Source organism: Lutjanus erythropterus, chromosome 21 (assembly GCF_056507025.1).
Source record: "Lutjanus erythropterus isolate fLutEry1 chromosome 21, fLutEry1.hap2, whole genome shotgun sequence".
In the NCBI taxonomy this organism is placed as follows: domain Eukaryota; kingdom Metazoa; phylum Chordata; class Actinopteri; order Lutjaniformes; family Lutjanidae; genus Lutjanus; species Lutjanus erythropterus.
The window spans coordinates 19,732,469-19,754,707 of record NC_139337.1 but is presented as its reverse complement, the minus strand read 5'-3'; the positions used below and the strand labels follow the sequence as shown (position 1 = coordinate 19,754,707).

General features: G+C 38.9%; 2 protein-coding genes across 2 annotated transcripts; both read left to right on the top strand.

Moving 5' to 3' along the window:
• The first annotated feature begins 1,507 nt into the window (after window positions 1-1,507).
• On the top strand, window positions 1,508-9,998 carry LOC146307584 (glycine--tRNA ligase). Its single transcript, XM_084746802.1, has 17 exons — window positions 1,508-1,665; window positions 2,685-2,786; window positions 3,420-3,522; window positions 3,619-3,760; window positions 3,861-3,949; window positions 5,180-5,256; window positions 5,345-5,490; window positions 5,578-5,727; window positions 5,803-5,965; window positions 6,425-6,589; window positions 6,680-6,788; window positions 7,544-7,688; window positions 7,786-7,871; window positions 7,963-8,072; window positions 8,166-8,259; window positions 8,890-9,080; window positions 9,181-9,998. Exons 1-17 carry the CDS (start codon window positions 1,621-1,623, stop codon window positions 9,292-9,294), a joined length of 2,031 nt encoding a protein of 676 aa, XP_084602928.1. The 5' UTR covers window positions 1,508-1,620; the 3' UTR covers window positions 9,295-9,998.
• An 830-nt stretch (window positions 9,999-10,828) lies between these two features.
• On the top strand, window positions 10,829-21,288 carry hhatlb (hedgehog acyltransferase like, b). Its single transcript, XM_084747741.1, has 12 exons — window positions 10,829-11,028; window positions 13,143-13,280; window positions 15,815-15,882; window positions 15,972-16,085; window positions 17,717-17,911; window positions 18,019-18,228; window positions 18,559-18,730; window positions 18,926-19,070; window positions 19,174-19,209; window positions 19,511-19,712; window positions 20,488-20,629; window positions 20,714-21,288. Exons 2-12 carry the CDS (start codon window positions 13,175-13,177, stop codon window positions 20,923-20,925), a joined length of 1,602 nt encoding a protein of 533 aa, XP_084603867.1. The 5' UTR covers window positions 10,829-11,028; window positions 13,143-13,174; the 3' UTR covers window positions 20,926-21,288.
• Window positions 21,289-22,239: the final 951 nt, after the last annotated feature.

Genomic DNA, 22,239 nt, shown 5'->3' with positions numbered 1-22,239 from the left:
AACGTTTGAGGCACCAATCTGAGTTTCATCAGCATTTTCTTACCTGCATTTGTTCGCACTGTGGGAATCAATGCAGAACTCAGAACATGCATACGCACAAATGATGACAGCCTGGCTGTGTATGGGCGTTTTCACACCGGCCAGGTTCGGTGCGGTTCGTTTGTGATGTGAAAGCAAACGAACCAAACAGGATCTTATGACAGAAGATGTGATTTTGGCACGACTTCAAAAGCTAAATCCATCAGTTGATCGTTTGTGTTGATGGGCGATCGATTGGTAAGATATTGACCTACATTGAGACAAGTACCTAAGCACACCTGTTTTCACCGGTTAACAGACCAAAAGCGGTTAAAACTGCTGTGCTTATATCCTACTTTGTGTGCTTTGTCTGATTAAAAAGTGTGTGACAGCGACCCCACTGTAATACAACTGTATGACACATGAAAAAGTCGGGTAGAGGTTGGATGCGCTGTCCGCCTCCTCCCTTTCTCTTTCTCTCTTTTTCTGAACGGGGGAAAACAAAAACCCCGATGCTTTCGTCTTATTCTTTTCTTCTCCTCTTAAAGTCAATATTTAAAGATCTACAGTTGTGCTGTAAGACGCAGCGCTGCACTGCGCTGTCTCTATGTGGACATTACGCACATAGGAGCCACAGCAGGTCAGCGAGGTGCGTGTCCTGTAACCTACAAGACGCCTTCTTTTCATCCTGTTTCTGTCAGTCATTATTCATAACATGCCATAATTTGCTGGTTGTTTCTCTGTGAGTTTAAATACACACATGTGAAGCATTAAAGTGCTGCGCAAACTTGAATCGCAAAAGTGTCCTTTCTGTCCTCCTCGGACTCGGGCGGTGCAGCGGTGTGTCCGCGGTACAGACTGAACGGGAGGAGGCGGTGTTTGTAGAAAAGCAGGAAAATCAGAGAAATGAAACGTTATTTCCTGATTGTTTCAAAGCAGTTAAGCTCTAAACGCAATTAAAAACTCCCACACCCCGAAGTAACGCCTGATTCTGGCTGAACGTGAAGTTATAACGACTTCACCGCTTCTTCCATGACACTTTTCTATGCAAACATATTTCCTTATATAGAGAAAAGGGGGCGTGTCAGTCTGCAGGCTGCAGGTACGAGCCTGTCAGTTTAGAGTCATTCTGATTCACTAACATACATAAACACCAACCCTGGTGAAATTACACCTGGATGTTGTTGTTGTTGTTGTAACAAAACTGTTTTAAAAATGTTGAGAAAAAACATGCATGAGAGGAAGGAACAGGGGGTCAAAAGGAGTGATTTGTGGTCAGGGTCACCCACTGGGTTAATAAATGCATGCATGCAATAATAATGAGGGGTGTAGGTTGTTAAAGGTTGGTCAGGTGGTGTCCCTGCACTTTTGTCTAACTAAAGATGCAGAGGCAGAATAAACGTTTTGTCTGAGCTTCCTGGATGATGCAACAAAAAGCCTCAGTTTCAGACAGAACTACACAGGACCTCCCCTTCTTCTTTCTCCCCCCCAACTTAAATAAAGCCTGAAGGAAAGTGGAAACAGTTGAGTCCAGAGAGGATCGTCGGCTCGGAGCAGCAGGAGGAAAAAAAAGCGCAGCAGGGAACTTTTTATTCTGTCAACATGGAAGAAGTGCTGGCGCCTTTAAGAGAAGCTGTGAGGGAACAGGTGAGAGATTCTGACAGGTTACACACTACTGACATATAAATAGACAAATGTTAGTTAGAGAGCTGGTTAAATGCTTCAAAATTATATGTGTTTAGACCATGGAATGATAATTACACAAATATGATTTTAATTTAAGTATCTCATTATTATTAAAAGACTGCAGATAGTCTGTTTCTGAGAGTAAAAAACGATGTAAAACAATTTTTATGCAAAAAATTATGCAACCAGGTCTCACATTTAATGTATTTTGTGACTATACAGATACAGAGCCTCATGGCATGGAAACTAAAGTGAAACCAAACTGGTATTTATCACTTTAATTGGTGTCATTTCTAATAGATCATAAATAGATAGTTTTGGGAAAAGTATTCAAATCCTTTACTTTAAAACTTTTACTTGACTAAAGGTATGACATTATTATCAAGAAAATGTACCTAAGTATGATAAGTAAAAGTACTATTTGTGAAGAAAAATTAGTTCAGAAAAACAACATGTTTTAAGTTTTTTTTTTGATGAATTTTCCACCTAATCCAAGAGGTTTTTTAATAGTTTACTTAGCTTTATGTAGAAGTAGAAGATTTTTTGTAACTCATAAAGAAACATGTTCATCAATCATCACGGACATGATTTCATTGGATAGGAAGGGTATGAAAAATTGTAATCTGAAAAGTTACCAGTAACTAAAGCTATCCAACAAATGTAAAAAACTAAAAGGTGTAATGTTTCCCTCTGAGATTTAGTAGATGTATAAAGATGTATTGAATGGAAATACTCAAGTAAAGAACAAAGACCACAAATTTGTACTTAGTACTTGAGTAAATGTACTTTGTTACGTTCTACCACTGTAGATAAATTTAAACAAACCAAAACTAGAGTTGTAGAGTATTTTAGAAATATGTAAGCCATGTGTATGACTCAAAGATGAGAGTTTTTTTTTAAATGATTTAATTATAAATACAGAACAAATGTAAAATAATGATTAAGTTAATTCTGAGGTAAAGCCTGGTATTTTTCTGCAGGGTGAGTTGGTGCATCAGTTGAAGGAAAAAGGCGCCACCGACGCGGAGCTGAGCAGAGCTGTTGCAGAGCTGAAAGCCCGGAAGAAGATACTTGAAGCAAAGGTCAAGAGACAAACAATTAACGGCTGGTTAATCTTTTTCCTGACATCTTTTAGTTCCACTTTCTACTAGTGTCATAAAGTATTTACATACTTTACTGCCCATATAGGGAAGTGTTAGTACCCATGGCATCATGGGTAACTGTTACTTCTGTGTAGGTCACATTAATGCTGAAAGGCACATACAGGTTTTGGAGCAACATGTGCTGCCATCCAGACAACATCTTTTTCAGGCATGTCTCTGCAGATGTTTCAACAATGTGGCTTTGTAGTAAAAGAGTTCAGATACTAGACTGGGCTGCCTGCAGTCTGGATCTGAAGATGTTTGGTGCAGACTTTGGACTGTTGAGCAACTGAAATCGTATAAGAATAATTTCACTTTCAAATCTTCTAAATTAGTAGTTTCGCTTGCCAAACACTTGCTGAGTGAATGCATATTTACAAAAAACAGCTACGTTTATCAGTTTAGATTGAAAAGTATTTGGAAATTACTGCATTGTTTTTATTTTATCTATTTATTAACTTTTTTGGAATCAGGGCTGTACTTTAATTGTGATTCTAGTATTTTCAGTTTCAATTCTTCAGTTTGAAGAATAATTTTATAAACTATAGTACGGTTGTGAACCTTCACTTGTAGGAGTTGGCTCTGCAGCCCAAACATGACACAGTGGACAGAGTGAAGATGGAGGACACCTTAAAGAGGAGATTCTTCTACGATCAGGCTTTTGCCATATATGGAGGTAAAATACTTCAATAATGCATGCATAGTTCCAGGAAGATGTTATCCAAAATATTTAAATGTCCAGACTAAGCACTGATCATTGTTTGTTTGTCAGGTGTGAGTGGCCTGTACGACTTCGGCCCTGTGGGCTGCGCCCTGAAGAACAACATCCTGCAGGTGTGGAGGCAGCACTTCATCCAGGAGGAGCAGATCCTGGAGATCGACTGCACCATGCTGACCCCCGAGCCTGTCCTCAAGTAGGTGCCAACAAACTCAGCAAAACACGACTTTCTATTCTTGACAGAGGAAGTTCAACATGCATGATATTTGTCCTAAAAGCTGTTTGTCTCTCTTCAGAACGTCGGGGCATGTGGATAAATTCGCGGACTACATGGTGAAAGATGCCAAGACAGGAGAATGCTACCGCGCTGATCATCTCCTCAAAGGTGACCTTCCCACCACCATTGTGTCATTTAAAGCAGTGTTCCCCAACCCTGGTCCTCAGGGCCCACTGCCCTGCATGTTTTAGATGTTTCCCTGCTCCAACACACCTGATTCAAATGCTGGTCATCAAGCCTCTGCAGACGCCTGACAACAACCTTTTCATTTGAATCAGGTGTGTTGGAGCAGGGAAACATCTAAATCATGCAGGGCAGTGGTCCCTGAGGACCAGGGTAAAGGATTAAAATGGGCCCCACCCAGTGCTGTTCCTCCTCTGAGCTCTTTTTGTTTTACCTGTTTTTTCTAACAAGGTGTCGGATTTCTTTTCTAAAGAGAAGAATGACCTGATTACCTGCAAACAAAACAGTTGCTCAGAGCAAATGATAACTAGCTGAGCTGTGAATGTAAAATAAAATTATCTGAAACCCCAGACTGACAAAATATATTATAATCCAACCAGTGACTATTTGTATTCATTGCTGAAAAAATTGGATACCATGCATGTGGGATCAGGACAGTTTCAGAGGCATTAAAACAATAGGAAGCCTGTAACTTGCAAAAAATTAAACATTTATTAAAATTTAGCTGCTTCAAATGCAGAAAACTTAGTAATTATTTTCTATTCTTGCAAACAGGGAGCTCCTTATTTCTATATTTATTTATTTTTTTTAGATTTATATTATTATTATTAGCATATGAACTCACAAATGTCTCAAGGATGTGATGAAGACCTGAACACAAGCTGTATTCACAAAGCCTTCACTCTCTGCTTTGTCCTACAATAGAAATGTACACAGTAAAAACAACCACAGAGATAATAGATCAATGGTAAAACATTGAATTCATCAAAAAAGAGGCACATAAAGTACGTGTTGATATAAAAAAAAATAAGAAATGCATAAGACAGACAGAATTGTGTGAAAAGTTCCTAAAATATCAGGAAAAGCCTCTCCGATGTAATATTGACAGCAAATAATCTGCTCAAAATTTATCATAATTCTTTCATTTCTTAACACAAACTGGTCCACCTGAACCCATTTTGAAACTCCTTTTCCAACTGTAATAATTTGGAAACATTAATGGACAATCTGGTGACCACATGACCTTTTCAGGCAAAAAACAAGCTGCTGCACAGCAAATATCAAACTTAAGAAATGAAGACTTGAGTGGTTAAAAATATTTTGTTGATAGAGTCACTGTAACAGCTGCTAAACGATGTGTTTGTTTTCTCACAGCTCACTTAAAAAAACTGATGTCTGATGAGAAATGCTCTGCAGAGAAGGTGACCGAGATGGAGGATGTGATCACTCAGGTGGGCGCTCGACAAACACGTCTTCTTCACATATTCACATGTCGAATATACAAACAAATAATCCTCTAACGTTCGCTCTGTGCTCCAGATGGACAACTACACCCAGCAGGAGCTGTCTGATCTGTTTGTGAAATACAGCGTCAGGTCTCCCTCAACAGGAAACGACCTCACACCTCCCGTCTCCTTCAACCTGATGTTTCAGACGTTCATCGGACCAGGCGGGAACATGCCCGGGTACGGATCAGTAAAAACACATCATCTTGTGTCTTTTCTTCAGTGAGAGAACATTTGCTGTATTAAAGTCGTGTAAAATATTTGCAGGTATCTGCGGCCTGAAACAGCTCAGGGGATGTTCCTCAACTTCAAACGCCTGCTGGAGTTCAACCAGGGAAAACTGCCCTTTGGCGCCGCTCAGATTGGAAACTCCTTCAGGAACGAGATCTCTCCTCGCTCTGGACTCATCCGCGTCAGGTAGTCACCGACTCCTTCATTCCTCAGCTCGTTTTAATGACTAAATAGTAAGATCTAAACTTGTCCTGCTTGCAGGGAGTTCACCATGGCTGAGATCGAGCACTTTGTGGACCCGAAGGAGAAAGTCCACCCTAAATTCTCCAACGTTGCCGACCTGGAGATCCTGTTGTTCTCCTCCAAGGCTCAGACCAGCGGACAGTCTGCACAGATCATGAGGCTGGGAGACGCTGTGGAGCAGGTGGGAATCATTTGATTGACTTATAATATAATGGGCGCCTGTATATATTCAGAATTCTTGTCTAAGTGGACATAGTTACTGATGGTCACTGACAAATGTACTAACCCTCATTAAACATTATAAACATTGTATTAAATAGGAAGAATAGGAGCATTTTGTTGCAATAGAAATGTCTTTCTTCTTCTATAATATTATTAAAAACTGCATCTTTTATCATTTTATTTTTTATTAGAAACATCTGGCAGGCAAAATTGAACCTTATGGCAGGACAGCTGTGGGCCAGTGAATACTGATATACTGATACTGTTAGTAAACAGTCTCTCTATAAGATTGATCTAGCATCATATTCAAAGATGTTATGTATTAGACTCAATAGATTTATGCCATATTCTGCCAATAAATCCCTGTACATACTATATGTTACACCTTTAACACATTTTCTTTGTGTTTATATTACAGGGAGTGATCAATAATTCAGTGCTGGGTTACTTCATCGGAAGAATCTACCTCTATCTAATTAAAGTGGGGCTGTCCAAAGATAAAGTGCGCTTCCGTCAGCACATGGAGAACGAGATGGCTCACTATGCGTGCGACTGCTGGGACGCTGAGTCCAAAACCTCCTATGTAAATATTGTTCTTGTTTATTCACACATACACACTCAGGTGTTTGCGACTGTGGACACAAGTGAAGACGGGTTTGTTTTCCTCCCTCAGGGCTGGATTGAGATCGTGGGCTGTGCTGACCGAGCCTGCTATGACCTCTCTTGTCACTCAAGAGCCACCAGAGTTCCTCTGGTGGCTGAAAAGCCCCTGAAGGAACCCATATCCTTCTATGCTTCTAGTCTTACAATAATGTAATTATAGCCATTTTGATACATTATGTAGTGTGCAGGCACTGCAAAAAATTTGCTTAGGAATGTAAATATTCATGTCACAATGTCTCGGTTTTTGAGAATGTTATTTAAGGATACCAGCAACCTGCAGTGTTGTTTGCTGTGGTGTATTTTCTGATTCTACCAGTAGGGGTCGCCAGAGTCAGCGATGTTGAAATCTGGATCTTTAAAATTGACCTTCACTCAAAAATGTGTTCTGCTTATTATCAGGAGATTTTGGATGTTTGAGCTTCACTGTGCAGAATAATTTATCTGCAGATTTTTTTTAGCGCTAGACGGCTGTTTTTGCATTCATCTGCTGAAGGTGGAAACTTTCTCTGTGATTGGTTAAATCTGAGTTTAATGTGTTTACCTCCAAGTATTACTTTACTACAGTGCACACCAGGGTTATTATCATTAACTAAATCTAAGCCAAACCTAAAACTAGGTGTGAAAAAACATTTGGACTAGACTTTGGAAAAAACAAAGACTAACTGAAATGACATTGAGTGCTTTCAAGGCTGACTAAAATAAAATAGAAATATAAAGGACACGTCTTAACTGGTGCAAATGTTCATTTAGACTGAGTGTTATATTGTAAAACTCATTATCAACTTCTTAAATTAAATTACCCTCATATTTGGGGGATTGTTTCTTGTGCTTGTAAAGTGGATTTCTCTGTTTTACTCCTTAACTTCTTCACACAAAGTGATAAATGTGGTCCAGTTTGAGCCCAATAAAGGAGCCATAGGAGCAGCCTACAAGAAAGATGCCAAGCTGGTCCTGGAGTACCTGGCTGTCTGTGACGAGTGTTACATCACCGATCAGGAGAAGCTTCTCAATGAAAAGGGGTAATTTATGTCTTCAGTGATCTCTGCTGAAGAAAAGTCCATTAGGTTGATCAATGAATGAGTTAATTTGGCGATGTTTTTCTGTTTACATTTGCAGGGAGTTCAGCCTTGAGACAGCGGGCAGGACATTTAAACTGACCAAAGACATGGTCAGTGTGAAGAGGTTCCAGAAAACTCTGCACGGTAAGAGGCGACACCGAACCTGCCTCAGGGCTGTACAGTAGAACAGTGAGTTTGTTCATGTGGGAAAACAACCGTCTCTATTTTCCCACAGTGGAGGAGATTGTTCCCAATGTAATCGAGCCGTCCTTTGGCATCGGCAGAATCATGTACTCCATCTTCGAGCACTCGTTCCACGTCCGGCAGGGGGACGAACAGAGGACGGTGAGAACGCTTCAAAACAAGGAATGAGCCCTGAGTGAGAATTAATCGTTTCACTGCTCATTTTAATTAAATCATGACGTATTTTCTGTCCAGTTTTTCAGCTTCCCTGCCACTGTAGCGCCATATAAATGTTCCATCCTTCCTTTGAGCCAAAACCAGGAGTTTACACAGTTTGTCCACCAGCTGTGTGAGTGTGATGATAACTTTGAGATTTCACCACTAAATTTTTTAGATTTAAAGGTCCAGTGTGTAAGATTTAGTGGCATCTATTGGCAGAAAATGTCACAAATGGAAAATAATATTGACGTAGTATGACGAAGTATTTTTCATTAGTGTATAATCACCTGAATAAGAATTAAAGGTGTTTTGTTCACTCAGAATAAACCAAATCATACATACTGGTCCTTAAAGAAATAGTTTGACATTTTGGTAAATATTTCTCTTTCCTGTCAAGAGTCAGATGAGAAGATTGACACCACTGTCATCTGTCCACAGTTTTGTCATGAAACTACTGTTGAGGATGAAAACAACTTTTCTGTTACTTTGAAATGCTGCTTCAATTCTCTTATTAATGCACAACGTACAGTAGCTAAATTATTTTAATGACAACTGTAAATTTTTTATCTATCACTGTACCCAGTATCACTAATAGGAGTTATTAATATTCCTGACCCCATCTTTTCATTTAACTTGCAGCAAGAAAACAAATAAAGATATTTACCAAAATGTGAAACAGTTTATTTAAATTTTTATATGAATGTCCTTTTTGTTATCTATTAATGATGACTAATTTTTATGTTTTTTTGTCTCCTTTAAGCCGAGGCGATGACTAAAAACGGTGTGTCTCACAAGGTGGACGATTCTTCAGGATCCATCGGAAGGCGCTACGCTCGGTCAGATGAGATCGGAGTGGCGTTTGGCATCACCGTCGACTTTGACACGGTGAACAAGACGCCTCACACGGCCACTCTGAGAGACCGCGACTCAATGAGGCAGATCAGAGCTGAGGTAGAACAATTCAACAACTGCTTTAATGAACAATACATGATGCTTGTACAGTCTCACATATGTAGACACGTTTGTTGTAATATTCAAAATCATGTTGCAGGTCACTGAGCTGCCAGGGATGGTTCGAGATCTGGCCTATGGCATGCTGACGTGGGCTGAGGTGGAGAGCAAGTACCCCATCTTTGAAGGACAAGAAACCAGCAAGAAGGAGTAAATAAACTGGGACTCCGTTACTGCAGGGGCCACACTTTCAACACATATTTTGCTTGCTAGTGTTATGAATTTTATATTTTTTACATACAAGAAAAAGCTGCTTTATTTCCACTGTGAATTGTTTATGATGGCGTGAAGGAGATTCTAACATGACTGGAGGAAAGCTCAACCAATCATAAACGAGCCTGAAGGGTTAACACAGTCCTCTGGGGCCTCAGTGTTACTGTCACCTGAGCAACTGTCTTAACAGCTCCCAGTGGATGTGTAGCACTGATACTGTGAAAGCTGAAAACATAGATACAGACAGGTATGGACTTGAGTTTCATACATTTTAATACTGTAGACCTTGGTTGATTTTTTTCAAATAAACCACATATGTGGTTCTTTGTGTAAACATGTCCCACTGTCCTCCAGCTGTAATGATGCCACTGCATGTCACTGCATTGTATTTTGTGTTGCTGTCACTAGACGGCACTGCATGTTTCACACTTCATTGTAGAATGTGAGGCATAGATGTTTGGCTACGGCTCAAAATTGCAGCAAGCTTAGACCCTCCCGAAACAGATCTGGCAACCATGAATATGGAAAATAGCAACAAGAGAAAAGAGACAACGGGTCTTTCAATTTGAAAATGTTACAGTGAACGATTATACTGCATTTCTTGTGTGTGTCAAAAAGCAAATTAAATTTTCGTGGCCAGTCGTGCTCTATTGCAGTTTTAACAGTTTGATGTTTTATGTGAGTGTAATGAAGACACACTCTGTTCTGCATGTAAACCTACTTCTTAGCTGCAGGAAGTGGGTTTAGATAGTTCAACCATCTGCTGCATCGGAAGTGGGTGGTAGTGAGGAAGACCTTTTCTACCAGGGCAAGAAAAACAAAGATGAAAACAGCCTTGATAATTAAAAAAAAAACGTCTTAAGTCATAATTCTGAGATTTAAAAAAAAAAAGACTTAATCTCATAATTTGGATATTTAATCTAATAATTTCAGTGTTTTATCTCATAACTGACTTTTTTTAATGCATGATTACGACTTTTAATCTTATAATTATAACTTTTTATCTCTGTATTTCATAATTATGACTTTTAAATCTTAAAAGTATGCCTGCTTATCATAATTAAAACATTTTATCTCATTAATTTTGACATTTATCTTATACTTGACTTTTTTCATTTCATAATTCTGAGTTTTTAATCTTATAATTATGTCTTCTTGTCATAATTCTGGAATTTTATCTCATAACTTTCAATCTCATAATTATGACCATCTATCTCATAATTTAGATAGAAATTAACTTTTTATCTCACAATTTTAACTTTTCATCTCATTATTGTAACTTTTTATCGCATGACTTACCGTGAGGATATTTTTATTTTCTTTGCTGGGCTTTAACGGGACTCCACACATCAGGGTAAGTTAAAACGTGCAAAGATGATAAAAGTGAGGCTTTCAGTGTGTTAGCAGCCCTCCTGTTCCGCCCCCTGTGTGTCAGTGGTCAAAGTATAAATACATCATGTCACCTTTAACCGGTGGCAGCTCCCTCTCAGGGAGTCAGAGGGACCCGCAGCCCACCCTGGAGCTCTGCAGAAGCACAGCACATGTTCAAGTTTACATTTTCTTATATGATTTTTGTAATATGACATCTTAATCACCGTTTTTTTCCATTTTGAGAAAATCGAAAACGTTTTTTTTTTTAAGCAACTTTCTTCAGCCTGCAGCTGCTGCGTTCAAGGTCAGTATCACAACAGGTGCTGCTGGAGGACAAACTGAAGCGCGTGACCGTGTGGCATTTACACAGCAGGCATCTCAACTGGACAATGTGACGAGAAGACAGAGAAGTTTTAATACAGTTTAAGAATGAGAACTGGTGCTGCTGTCTGCTAACTTTTTAATGTGGTTTCTGCATCAAAAATCAATACAGAGATATTTTGATGCACAGAGAACTCGTGAATAACTTCACTGGAGAGAAGTAGTTTGGTTAAAAATAGCAGGCAGCTGTACTTTGTTGGTGTCTTCAGGTCTCATCAGTGCAGAGTTGCCCATTTGTCCTCCACTGTTCTCTCTACTAGATAATTACAGCAAGTCAGGCAGATAGAATTACAACTGATGGTGACTTTTTGGGCTTAAAACGGTCATCTGACAGAAGCAAGCAACCACATGACTTTGCATTATTCTGCAGAGCTCTGATATTTCTGGAATGTAAAAAGAAAAAAAACAGCTTCATAAGAGATGTCAAAATGAAATGTGCAGCTGTATTATACAGGGTAATATAATTAAAATAGCTTAAGTGTTGCTGCGTTTTTTTTCCTAAGTACAATTTCAGCCAATTATTCTACATTGAAAACAGATAATGAACCTAAACATGATGCATTGTTACAGATTAGGCAAACCAACAGTATACAAATGAGTCTCAACCAACTACCACATGAAAATGCTGCCTGAACATTAATGCGTCAGTAATGAGAATCAAATAATATAAGAGTCTAAAAAGAGCCAAATGAGCACTTCTACTTCTGATACTTTAACTGGATTTTCCTGCTTAATACATGAGGGAATTTCTACTTTTATTCAAGTAACAGACATCTGTATTTGTTCTCCCACTGAAAGCAATGTAAACACACCTTTAGTAAACAAAGTGTTGTGTAAATAAGCTATAAAAATTGTAAAAAAACAAAAAACAAACAAAAAAACAAAACAAACATATGTACAAAATTAGCTCAGCCTTTACAAACTACAATGTTACAGTACTGCAAATGTATCAATGAAGTAACCCTTCCTAAGTCCCACCCCTTTTTGCTCTGTGCTCCAATGACAGTTGAGCATGCTAACCTGCAGAACCTCTGTCAAATTTCTTTTCTTTTCCCTGTCCGTAGATATACTATGTGTGCTTGTGAAAAAAAAATCTGTTTTAAAAAGATGCTGCTGTGGGATCTATATTTTATCACACGTTAACTAATCTTCGCAAAACACTTGCTAACTATCTTACTAACAGATTATTAGTGAGTGTCTTCTACATGCTTGGAAGGGGAGGGTGAGGCAAGAGGCATTCAGTTGGTTGCAATCTACAGCTTCGCTGCTGGACGTCAATAAATCCTATCAGTGGTCATTTAAAGTATCACTTATGCTAGTGCATCAATAAAATAATACAATAACATAACACTGACAGGGACCAGTCTATATAATTAGCACTTTTATTTTTGATGCTTTGCTGCTAATACATTTTTAACTTTAACTCATGTCAATGATGTGAATACTTCTTTCACCATTAGTACAAGGTCTAATCACTTCATGTGCAGTTCAGTAGTTTCAACTATTGCGTCATAATTTATGACTTTATCTCACTGCGGCAGTAAAAATGCTAAATCTCCCTTTGAAGTATAGTTGAGTGAAAGTGTAAAGTGTCACAGAAATGAAAGCAAAGTTCCTCTTTTGTAGCACTTATAATATCAAAAGAAATATCTTATATTATTTTCTACCTTCGATCTATACAATATCAGCGGGGAAAGTACTTTCACATGTGAAAGTGACCTAAATCAAGATGATTGACAAGTTGAGACGTCTATTTTTAGTAACAGCTGGAATAGAAGTCTCTCATACAAACATTGAAGTGGCATTGTTGCACTTTCTTTTTTAGTTTTTATGTTACAGCTGCTTCTTCAGGACTGTTTAGTATGTTGATAATGTGATGAGAGATGTGATAAGGGTGAGGAGGGGCACAATGCGAACCATCAGGACGTGTTTCTTTCAGACAAGATAAGGAAGCCCTGAAGTGCAGCTTCACTTCAGGTGTAAAACCTGTTTCAGTTGTTCAAATAAAGTGTTAACTGGTCTGGTGTTTGTGCTCAGGAGACTCCAGAGCTCCTCCTGTCCAAGTCACCATGAGGATCAAAGCTGCTCTTCCCAAATATGAGATCTATTTCTACAACACGGTGCTGTGTCTGGCCATGTTCTGGGCTGCCAGCTGGATCTTTGAGGTGTCCAGCTGTGAGTATGAGAAAACACACACACACACACACACACACACACGCACACACACACACACACACACACACACACACACACACACACACACACACACACACACACAGAGAGAGAGAGAGAAACACAGGTGGAAAGACTTGAATGTCATGCTTGTGAAGTACAGTTAGTTCTCTGCTCATGAATGTGATTCTGACACATTCTGACATGTACAGTTTGAAAACTACTCACATAAAAGTGCAAAATCAAATATTATTTAAATTCAGTCAAATGAAACGTTTGGTGATTTCCTTCATTTTATTTTTATTTTATAATTTCCCATGATAAGACTAAAACCAGCAATGAATTGATCCTCCAAACATTTTTTTCCCTTGTTCCTTATTCCTCTGTGTCATAGAGCTCCATTGTTGCCCAAAAATTATTAAAAACACATCAGTGAGCTACACTGTTGCACCAGCTGACAGTTTTTTTTTTCATTACAATCAACATGGGCACTGTAGTTTATTTTTAGTCAATCCCACATGCACTGTTCTGTAAATACTCACTAGACTCTTGTGACTATAGGACCAAATGTGTCTTAATCCACAGCTTAAAATAGTCCCCAACAAATACACTGTTTACTCCTGTTTGATAGATCTGTTTGCTAGAAACTACGCTGCCCAGCTGTTTTAGGAAATTACTGGGAATTTTTTTTAAAATGAGATAAAGGGCAGGAATTTCATGCCACTCAAAATCTGATGTGCCCTGCAACCACAGTGTCCCTGATGTCCCGCCCACACTGCCGCTGCCGTTTTCTCCTCTGCGTCTTTCCTGTCAATAAAGTTTTTAGACACCAGGGTTGTTCAGATTCTGATTGGGCAACATCAAGCGACACACTGCACACACAATCAGTGGTGGGTTAGATTTCAAGCATGAACCACTGGAAAATAGATTGTTTAAGTGTCAAGTAGAGACAAAGCAGTCAGGACGAGTGCGAGAAGCGTGTGAATATGAACAGAAGTGCTGACGTGATATAAACTTTGTTTGGAGCCTGGTGTTACTTTATAAGTCTATGGTTCACAACACTGCAGACTGGAGTGTTAACAGTGTGTCTTGAAGTTGAAAAGTTTGTTGGTTTTTGTCTTTTGTGGAATTTGTTTGCAATAACTGATAATACATTATCGAGGCCAATACCCATATTGGATTTTAAAACAATCTGATAACAATGTCCTTTAAGGTTTTTAATATAAACATAAACATACACCAATAATTCACTTAAAATACAGGTCTTGTCAATGATTGTGTCTGATTAGACCTCTGCTCAGGTTGAAGCTGGCCAGAACTACATCGCCAAATGTTTTATTATGTACAAATAAAAATAATAAATCTGTTAATTGTTCCTCTCTAATAGATGCAAATAAATTAGAGTGAAGGAAATGGCAATCAAGCAAAGTAGAGCTGAAATGAGCAACTGCTCAACCATTTAGCTGAACAGAAAATTAATCTGCAACTATTTTGATAAGTGATAACATTTAATACATTTTCTGTCCACAGTTTATCTGAGTTCATGAATTTTGAGTGTGAAATTAATGTTCTATTATGTCCATAGAAATGAACCCAATAGGCCTTTCTTCCACAGCAGACATTTTGACAGGAAAAGCACAGGTGTTATTAATTAAATGAATGATGACTCTGTTCAGTGTGACAGTGAGTCAGCAGGAACAATACCAGCAGCCTGTTGAACCAGCTGTGTGTAAGTTCAAACTTAGCCTAGTTACGTAAATTATTCGCAAGTTGAATAAAATAAAACTGGTTCACCACACAGATGTGTCTGTGATTAACAACTAAATAGTTACAAATGTTCCTAGGATAGGGGTAAATCATAAAATGTCACAAAATTATACCTACTAATGGTAAAACATCCTTTTTTCTGTCACATGGCATCAGCCAGAAAGCTTATAAGAGTGCATACGTGCATAAAAGTAAGTAAAAAGTAAGTAAAAAGTTGCTCAAATACAACTTATAATTGGTTACTTTCGACATTTCCATTCATATTCTCATGCAGATGTGCAAACACAAAAACATGCTACTGAAATCTTGTATTTTTAAAGAAGTCGGTGCATTAGTTCACCCAAAACCAGGCTGGATGGTGAACCTGATGTTGGTGTAAGGGATATAACTTTAGCTCTGTGGTATAGTCACATATATACAGACAACACAATGTGCAGTATACTGTACATATAGGGTCAGTGTCAGTGTGTGAGGGTGAGGAGCTGGAACTATGCAGACCATGCAGAGGAGATCAGGTGTCAGTATTAATACCACAGAGCACAGGAAGAAAATAGGTCCTGTGTTGACTCTTCACTGTAACAAAAGTTTCACATCTGCATTCAAGGACAAGAAAGAGGCACTGAAGTAAAATAAAATACTATATCAGGGTGCAGGAAATGTAAATAGATGTCTGTAATTATGAGATATCCTCATACGTTGCTATTTTTCATCAAATTTCAGTCTTTCTGTTCAAATTCACAAAAGATTCTTGTCTCTTTTCCTATTTTCAGCCAATGCAAACAGAAAGGCGTTCAAAACCAGTGTGAAGCCAGGATGGTATTACTTTGGGAGGAAAATGGTGAGAGAACATTCATAGTTTATCAAAACATTTATCATTTGTATTAAAAAAATGATTCTAAATATAATGTTTTGCTCCTTGATGTCCAGGATACGGCTGATTTTGAGTGGATGATGTGGTTTTCCACCTTCAGAGAGCACATCCTGTTCGCTCTCTCTGGTCACGTGCTGTTTGCTAAGATCTGCTCCATGCTGGCTCCACAGGTGCTTCTACTCACCGATTCATTGACGAACTGATTGATCCCTGGTTTAATGATTTGAGCAAAACGCCGAACCACTGTGAAATGAAGAGGTGGAAATAATCAAGTTCAATTCTGATTGTACAGTGCTGACATTTGAAATCCTCTTTGTCACAATTTATTTTTACAACATTGCACGGTAGCTTTTTATATCATTATCTAAACAGCAGATGACAAATGGGACCAGGTGGAAGGGAAAAGGCTGAGTGAGAGTCAGAGGGAGGGATGACTGTCGATGAAGAATGAAGGAGAGAACAAATAGACATGTAGCTCTATTTTTAGTGAGATCGTTCATGTCCGTTTGGTTTGGTTAACAACAATGAACCACGTGTCATGTGTCAGCAGAGTCTCATGGACTGTAGATCATCACTTTGTATAAACTGTGTGGAAATGTCAAAAGTGTTTCTTAGTCATCAATTGACCGTAAACAGATGTTGTCTACAACACTTTTATTTTGTTTACCAGCTTTTAAAAAGTGGCCTTACCGCAGTGGTGAAAGAACTCTGAATTAAAAGTAGTAATGCCTTAATGAAAAAATACTCACAAGTAAATGGTCTGTATTCACAATGTGCCTTAAGTAAAAATACACAAATATGGGCTAAAAATAACTCTTCCTTTGCTTTGTACTCCATTAACAGTTGAGCAAGCTTTGAACCCGGTGAAACCTCAGTCAGCGTTCTCCTTTCCTGTTTCTTGTACCTTTGCTAGGATTGTCTGTGCTAAAAAAAAAAATCAAATTTTGAAGATGGTTAAAGCAAAATGCTAGCTAACTAGCAAGCTAACCTAAATACTTAACTAGCATTTTTACTATCATTAACGAGCTTAAAATGTGACTAGTTGCTTTTGCAGGTCTCCCAGCAATCTTTTAACCGTATTCAAAATGTGGTACAGGAAACAGGAAAAGAGAAGGTTGACTGAGGTTCCACCAGGTATGCAATTTTTTTTTACAAGGATAGCAAAGGTATGATTTACCCTACTCTGCCTCTGTTTGGCTTATTCTGATATTCTTACCATAACCCTACCAAATGACACAAATCAATGAAGGAAAGGAGTAGAAAGAAACTGTGCTGAGAATCAAGTAATCACAACTCTTACTGGTGCACAGAACAAAAAGGGGCGGGACCCAGGAAGTGTCAGTTGTACTTAAGCTGCAGTAGGCAATATTATATAATTCTAATTTTGATGGAAATAAATAATCTTGTTCATTGCACGTCACTAATAATATTTAGGTGACGTGTTTTTTTTTCTTTAACTAACCCAGTCTGAAACAAACTATTTATCAGGGTTAGGAAATCACTAGATAAAAGTACTTATTATGCAAAATGGTCATATAAGCAGCTGTATTATACTATTGGGTAGTTTCATCTATAACACTGCATATTTTATTAACTGATCCGATGTTTGACGTGTAAAACGTTATTTTAGAACTACTTAATAACTACAGCTGTCAGATAAATGTAGTGGAGTAAAAAGTGTAGTATTTCACTCTAAACTGTAGAGGAGTAAAAATATAAAGTGGCATCAAATGGAAATAAAGTATGACTAACTCAGATTTGTAACTTGGTCACATGTTGACACTTGATTTCTGTCCCACAGTACAGGTCGTTGGTGTACCTGGTGTACGGGCTGCTGGCTGTGTGGACCAGTATGGGCTGGACCTACGTCACCCTCATCCTGTCCCACTGCATCCTGCTCTACAGCATCTCCTTAGTGAAAATACGCTGGCTTTGCTTTGTCACGGGTCTTTGCACCCTCGCCACGTTCAAGTGTGAACCCTTCGTGTCCTGGCAGGTAAAACAGACAGCTCTGAGCAGAAGTGACATTACAATAGCTATGAATATTAATGGATTGTTTCCTTATTTATGATGAGTTATTCCCCTTGTTTCTACTCCATCCAGGCGGGTTTTGTGGAGGGGGACTTTGAGCTGCGTCATGTTCTCTTCTATGGAGGCTGTGGCTTCACTATAATGCGCTGTATGAGCTTTGCTCTGGAGAACTGCGAGAGGAAGGATGGAAACTACAACATCCTGGAGCTGCTCAAGTACAACTTCTACCTCCCCTTCTTCTATTTCGGGCCCATCATGACCTTTGATAAGTTTTATGTTCAAGTAAGTTGAATCAGGTTTTTAACCCCAGTCTTCATTCAGCAGCTCAGAGATTGTTGGAGTTTATTAATCTCTTAGATGGTGTTGGTGATGGTTTATCATAGAGCAGTGGTTCCCAACCTGTTTTGGAAGCAATATTTGCTTACATTACCCCTTTGTTCGAAAGAACATGAAGACATTATTGGAAAAATGCTCACTGCCTTTGTCATGTCCTTCATCCATACTGATTACAGACATTTAATTCTGCACCAACACTAAAATCAGCGTGCTCTCTATGAGCCACAGCAGAGAAATGTGGAGGTCTCTGTGATGTGTGTCTGTTGCCCCCTGCAGGCCAACAAGTCCGACCTGACCAGGAAAGAGCGGGAGATGTGGAACATCAGCGTGCAGGGCCTGATTCACCTGGGAGTCATCATCGTAGTGGACGTCCTCTTCCATTTCATGTACATCCTCACCATCCCTGCTGACATGAAGCTGCTGAAGCACCTCTCAGACTGGGCTCTAGGTCTGTGACACTTCCCAGAAACACCTCTTTTAATTTTTTGTTGTTGTTGTTGTTGTTGCTGTGTTAACCAGAGCAGCTGACAGGGTTTCTTCTTAGAGATTTTTTATCATGATGATAGGATTTAACTTTATTTATTCCAGTTGTGGTTGCAAATTCATTAAAATGCACAGTAAATGTGATTTCATGTGTTTCCAGTGGGTCTGGCTTACTTTAACCTGGTGTATGACTGGGTTAAAGCTGCCGTCATGTTTGGAGTCATCAACACCGTGTCCAGGCTGGATCATCTGGACCCTCCCAAGCCACCCAAGTGCATCACTCTGCTCTACGTGTTTGCTGAAACGTGAGTTGAGTTTACACAGCTTGATCATATTTGGCTCAAATTATACTGTGTACAAATCTGTAAAACTAATCCTTCTTTGTTTTCTTTTTTCTCTCTTTCATAGCCATTTTGACAGAGGGATCAATGACTGGCTGTGCAAGTGAGTGTTTCAGAAAGATCAATAAATTAAATCAGTCTTAGGAATCTTGACCAACGTTTCCTAAACTTAGGGGTGGAACCAAAATGGGCTGCGGACCTGTTTTTATTGGCTCACCCATTGACAGAGAAATATGAATACTGTATTTGCTCAAATAGTGACGGACAGCAGGAAAAAAAAAACAATTGCTCTCAGTGACATCAAGTAAAATTTAACCCTCTAACACCATTTGCATCATATTTGATACACGAGTTTCTGAGACCTCTACAACATCAATATAATCATTACATTTCATTATCCACAGGTATGTGTACGATTATCTGGGTGGAAAACATGAGAACGTGGTGGAGGAGCTGGTGGCAACACTGTGCACTTTCGGTGTCACCATCCTGTGGCTGGGACCCTGCGAGGTGGTGCTGGTGTGGGCTTTCTTCAACTGCTTCGGCCTCAACTTTGAGCTGTGGACCGCCAAGTTCTTCACCATGGAGCCTTTTGCTTCTTTTGAGGTTGTCTTTACATTTCAGTTAGGTTACTGACGCAAAGTCAGGCACAGTACAGATTATTTGAAGTTTGGTTGTATGAGGTACTTATCCATAGTAAATAAAGGTATTTTAGCTAATTAAAAAAGGCCCACCTAAAAAAATCAATATAAATTTAAGTGTACACTGTATTTGGTATATTTTCACCATTTAACTTGCTCTCAGACAGCCTTTTCTGATGGGAAACTGCTGTTTTACGAGCCAAATTTTGTTCTCTCCAAAGCAGCCAAACTCCATTGGTAAAAACAGTAATTTTACCTCATAGTACAAGGGAGTTGCTGGTCTACCACTGCCTCTGTTGGTTAGCTTGTTTGTGCTACTGTGTGACTTTGGTGAATCTGAACTTACTTTCTATAATACCCAAGTCACACAATAACACAAACAAATTAATCAATCAAGGCAGCGGTAGGCCAGCAACTCCCGTATTCTGCAAGCTAAAATTACTATTTTCGCCAGTGGAGTCTGGTTGATTTGAAGAGAGTGATATTTGAGTTATATAACTGTGGTCTCCCGTTCGGAAAAAGCTGTCTGATGGCAAAGCAAAGCAGTGAAAATATCCAGTACAGTTTAAGTGGTATTGATTTTTTATTAAGTGGCTAAATAAGAAAAAATAAAACTGCTGCTGAGCCTGTCCACAGCAGTACATTACTTAGCTTCTGTGCTGGTACTCCTCTCTGCTTCTCCAAAATGGGGACGTGCTGAAACATTATGCACTGTCCTTTTAATAATGTTTTGCTTACAGGCAGCGATGTCAGAAGCAACGTCCCGCCGGATCAGAGCTGTCTTCAATACTTTCAACTTCTGGTGCATTGTCTTATACAATGTCCTGGCCTTGAACAGCTTGGACTTTGCCAAGATGATCGCCAAACGGCTGCTCCTCAAAGGTAGTTTTATTTATTTATTTGTTTGAAGAGTGTTTAATTTTTTTTTACCAACTCTATTATAACAAGCTTTTCCCGCCTTCCCAGGGTTCCCTATCACCACCATCATCGTTATGTTTGTGACCTACTGCCTGATCCAGGTGATTAAGGAGAGGGAAAGGAGGCAGGCCCTTATCGATGATCCTGATCCTCTTCCTCCTCCTCCTCCTCCCAACGCTGCAGGTCCGACCGGTGCTGCTGCTGCACCCGCTGCTGCTGCTCAGCCAGTCGTAGATCCCAGCAAGGAAAAAGCAGAGTAGATACTTGATGCTAATAGTGAAGGACGTATACAGCCACAAGTATTATTGCCAGTCCAGATTTTATAATATGACTTGTGAATAGATGCTCATGTAGAAAACGGCTTTAACTGTAAATAAGTTAACCATCATTTACTGTGTTAATACTGTATGTAAAAGGGATAAAATAGAGATTAATGAAGGACATTAACTCAAATAATACAGTATAATGTACAGTCCATCTGTATACCTGCACAGTAGCACTGACGATGACTAACAGTAAAGATTATTCTGTGTAAAAACACTGTAGAGAAGTCAAACTAAATCTCCTTTTTTGTCAAACTTTGTCATTAATGCAAAAAAATAAACTGCAAAGATTTGTTCAAAGTGTCTTTCTGAAGAGTTTCCCTCCTGATAGAGCTGTTTCCTGAATATGAATGAGAGAGAGACGGGGTCTTTTTACAGTCCATGAGTCAGTGTTGAGTCTTGTCATTAGAGTTGGGAGGTATTTCTGTCGTGTTACATCAGCAGCTCGCAGCTTAATTCCTGTTTGATGCCTCCACGCTGGAAACACTTTAAACACTGTCCTGTGGAACAGCTCGGTCATTCATACCTGTGGTGATTCACTACCTGGACCTGAACAGTGAGATAAAAAAAAAAAAGTCAGACTGCTGCGTGACTGAAGAAGATTAGTGAAACTTAATAAAAACTCCACTCCAAGAAGCTTCACACTGATCACCAGAATTCCTGTAATAATAGCAAGTTTCCACCACTCTGCTATTATTACTGCTGGTCCTGTCTGTTCTATATATTTGTTATGGTCATCAAATATAATGAAAACGCCAAAATCAATACTCAGTAATTTCAAACTTCCCGTCCCTGTTTGTGGCACTCTGCTGGAGCCCATTTGTGTCTCCTGAAGACAATGAATTATGTTTTTTCAGGTGTTTTGAAGTGTCAAGACAAGACAAGACACTGCTGATATTAACTACAACAAATACCTTTGTTAAACACATTATATTGGAACTAAACTCATATTTTGTCCCTTTAAGTACACAACTTAAGTACTTTGTGACATTTTGTAAAAATCTTGTTTTGGACACCCACTTGTCTGACCAGGGACAGAAAATGTTATTGTTGTACCATGATATCACAAGATTCAACTTTTAATTCAGACCCTGAATGAGAAAAGTTCAATCATGAATATCTTAGTTTTTTCAGTCGTGACATTCCCCTGAAGGTCGTTTATATTCACTGTCTGAATGATGCAATTTGATTTCAGTGAAAAAGGAAAAAGCGGAGAATACCAACTCGATCGCCCCTGTTGAAGAAAATAAT